At 34.5% G+C, this 3,546-nt stretch overlaps 1 protein-coding gene across 1 annotated transcript; it reads right to left on the reverse strand.

The window, feature by feature from the left end:
- Positions 1-2,105: 2,105 nt before the first annotated feature.
- Positions 2,106-3,050, reverse strand: OR10A3 (olfactory receptor family 10 subfamily A member 3). Its single transcript, NM_001391469.1, has one exon. It carries the CDS (start codon positions 3,048-3,050, stop codon positions 2,106-2,108), a length of 945 nt encoding a protein of 314 aa, NP_001378398.1.
- Positions 3,051-3,546: the final 496 nt, after the last annotated feature.

Raw genomic sequence — 3,546 nt, forward strand, 5'->3', positions numbered from 1 at the left:
TTACATAAAACATCTTATAGCTATAACATCCTATTTTAAGTTGGGAACAACTTAACTAAAATAGGAAACAGAAATTATACTTTAATTTCTCCCCTTCCTCACATTTTCGGTTATTGATACTACAATTTAATTCTTTTTTATATTGTGTATCTGATAATAAATTGTTGTAATTAAAGTTAATTTTAATACCTTTGTTTTTAACAAGAGTTGAAAGTGATTTATACATAACCATTACTATACTGGAGAATCTGGAATTGACTACACATTTACTGGTGATTTTTACACATTCTTATGTTTTACATTGTTAATTAATGTTTTATCATTTCACCTTGAAGAATATCCTTTAGATTACTGTAGTGGCAGTTCTAGTGATAATGAATTTCCTCAACTTTTGTTTGTTTGGGAAAGTCTTAGCTCTCCTTCATTTCTGAAGGACAGCTTTGCTGAGTATTCTTTTTTGACATTTTTTTTTCTTTCAATATTTTGAATATATCATCCAATTCTCTCCTGGCCTGCAAAGTTTCTGTTGAGAAATCCATTTATAGTCTTATGGGAGCAAGCTTGTATGTGATTAGTCACTTTTCCCTTGCTGCTTTCCAAATTCTTTCTGTCTTTGGCTAGTGATGGTTTACTTATAAAGCGTCCTATTGTAGCCCTTTTCAGATTCATTCTTTTTGGAGACTTTTGGTCTTGGTGAATCTGGATATCCATTTCTTTCCCTAAGTTTGGGAAGTTTTCAGCCATTATTTCTTTAAATAAACTTTCCATCACTTTCTCTCTTCTCCTTCTGTGATTCGCATAATACATATATTGCTTCAAATGACAGAGTCTCCTGAAAGAAATTTCAGCACAATAAGAGACAGAATCTGCTGAAAAGACTGGTATGCACTTGTCTAATGCTGTACTGAAAAGTATATAACATTCAAATATTACTCAAACTCAACTATTACATCAAATTTTTGATGATGAAATTTCTTTTTGTGAAAATACAATCAGTTTTACACCTACACTTCTGATTTTTGGTAGAGGCCATAAAATTAAAAAATTGTTTTCCAAAGCTGAATGACAGCTTCAAATGGTGTAGATTCAACAAAGGTGCCCCTCTCTGTTCACTAATTGAAACATTCAAACATGAAGCAAGCATGAAATGTTCCAAATGTTGCAAGATGAGAAATTATTCATGCTGAGAAAGACCACAAAGTTAGCAATGTGACTCAAAGACCATAGAAAATATGCACAGTTAGTTAATTATAATACTTTTCCACAATTAAAAAATGAGTCATCCATTGTTTATAAGAAAAGTGTCTGGGAACAATTTTGGCCTACAAAGGGAAATTTGACAAAAGTTTCTAAAAAGAGTGGTCTATAATTGAAAAAGATGTTATCAAGTGATATTTCAGGAAGGTTCTCTTGTAGTTCTCTGGTCACCAACATTGGATGAATATCTGGAAAAATACCTAGATAAATACAGTTTGTGATTATAATCTGGGTGAGTCCATGAAGTAGAATAAGTTTGGTGTCCCCAAAATAACTATACTTTGTTCACTCATTCATGAAACAGATTTTCACTCCAAAAATAAAAATCTCATCTATTTGTTGGTCTCTTGAAGTTCTACACTGTCAGTACAGCAGAGTAGGTCTTCAGCTAAGTCTGAAGGATTACAATCATTTTGAAAAGTAATTCTGCAAAGGCTATTAAAATCTATAAGCACAGATACTCTTTGTTCCATCAGGCCAACTTGGAGGAATCTATCATACAGAAATAAAACATCAGTACATATGAACATATGGATCTAGGTGTTTATTGAAGCTTTGTCTTAATGACAATAATCCAGTAATGACCAGGAGATTCATAATAGAAAAATGGATGAATAAACTATTATATCATATGTCATTAAAACTTATGTCTCTATGAATATATCTATGAAACAAGTGACAATAATACACTATCAAAAGAAAAGGTTCCCTGATATATTTTTAAACTTAGAGAATGCAACAAATTAAATATATTGCATATCAAGAAATGCAAACAATTTTCATCATTATTAAACTTAAACAGACTTCAGTCAGGCAGTAACCAAATATCACAAGGCTTCTCAGCACAGTCAGAATGTGGGTAAATCCACTTTTCTTCTCCATAATTTCATCAAAGCTCTTTTCATCACACTGTTTCGCAAGCTGTAGATCAGTGGATTCAGCAGAGGTGTAAGAAGTGAGTAAGACAATGACATCAGTTTCTTGGTGTCTGGGGAGTAGCCAGATTTGGGTTGTAAATAAGTCATATTGGCTGTGCCATAGAACAGGGTAACAGATGTGAGGTGGGAAGCACAGGTGGAAAAGGCCTTTTGCCTCCCAGTGATTGATGGCATCTTCAGGATGGCAAAGAGAATCCGAATGTAAGACAAGAGTATCAACAAGAAAGGAACCGTGACAATCAAAATGGTACCAGTGAATGCATAGATTTCAAACAAAAATGTATCTGCACACGCAAGCTCTAGCACTGCTGGGGTTTCACAAGAGATATGATTAATTTCATTGGGGCCACAAAAGGGAAAACTGAAAACCCATGTGGTCTGCACAGTAGCCACCATGATCCCTGACACCCATGAGAACGTTACTAATTTCACGAAAACCCTTTTGTTCATAATCATTGGGTAGCTCAGAGGAAAGCAGATTGCAGCAAATCGATCATAAGCCATTGTCCCCAGGAGAAAACATTCAGTTCCACCAAAAAAAAGAATGAAATACATCTGTGCAAAACAGCCTGAAAAAGTAATCGTAGTTTTCTTAGTGGAGAGGACTACCAGCATTTCAGGTATAATGACTGCGCTGATGCTCACATCCACCACAGACAAGTTCAGAAGAAACAGGTACATGGGAACGTGGAGGCTCTGTCCCAGGGAGATGATGACTATAATGATGGCATTTCCCATCAGAGTCACCAGGTAGATAACCAAGAAAACCCCAAAGAGCTTCTCTTGGAGTTCAGGAAAGTTAGAAAAGCCCAAGAGGACGAATTCAACCACAGAGCTCTGATTGTGCCTTTTCATTTCAGTAATGGGAGCATATATTGTTTTTGTGGCATAGCACATAAATTATGAAGTCACAGTCCAATAGCTGAGAGTTCAAGCCATTGATCTCATTAAACTCATTGAACGCATTCGCCCCAGATAATCCTGGCAAAAACTGTAAGGAGGAATCTCTCCAGACAGAAATTTAGTTTGGCAATTTTGGAGAATGGCCAATTACAAGAATTAATGAATCTTTCAAATATAAAAGGAGAATGAATAATTCTCACCTAGAAACCTTATCTAAATAGCACAAAATAATATCAAAGTTCTTTTACTTACAGTGCAACTCATACACTATGTACTTTGAAATGTTTAACATAGCCTGAAAGCAAAAAAATATTTTAGAACTTAGGTCTCATTCCTATTACATTGCTATAAGTGTCATCTATTTTTCCCAATTTTAAATAATTAAGAAATGTTATACCACAAAAAATAAAGTGTCAAAGAGTGATAAATGGAAAAAGATGCCCACACA

Source organism: Equus caballus, chromosome 7 (genome assembly GCF_041296265.1).
Source record: "Equus caballus isolate H_3958 breed thoroughbred chromosome 7, TB-T2T, whole genome shotgun sequence".
NCBI classification, from domain to species: domain Eukaryota; kingdom Metazoa; phylum Chordata; class Mammalia; order Perissodactyla; family Equidae; genus Equus; species Equus caballus.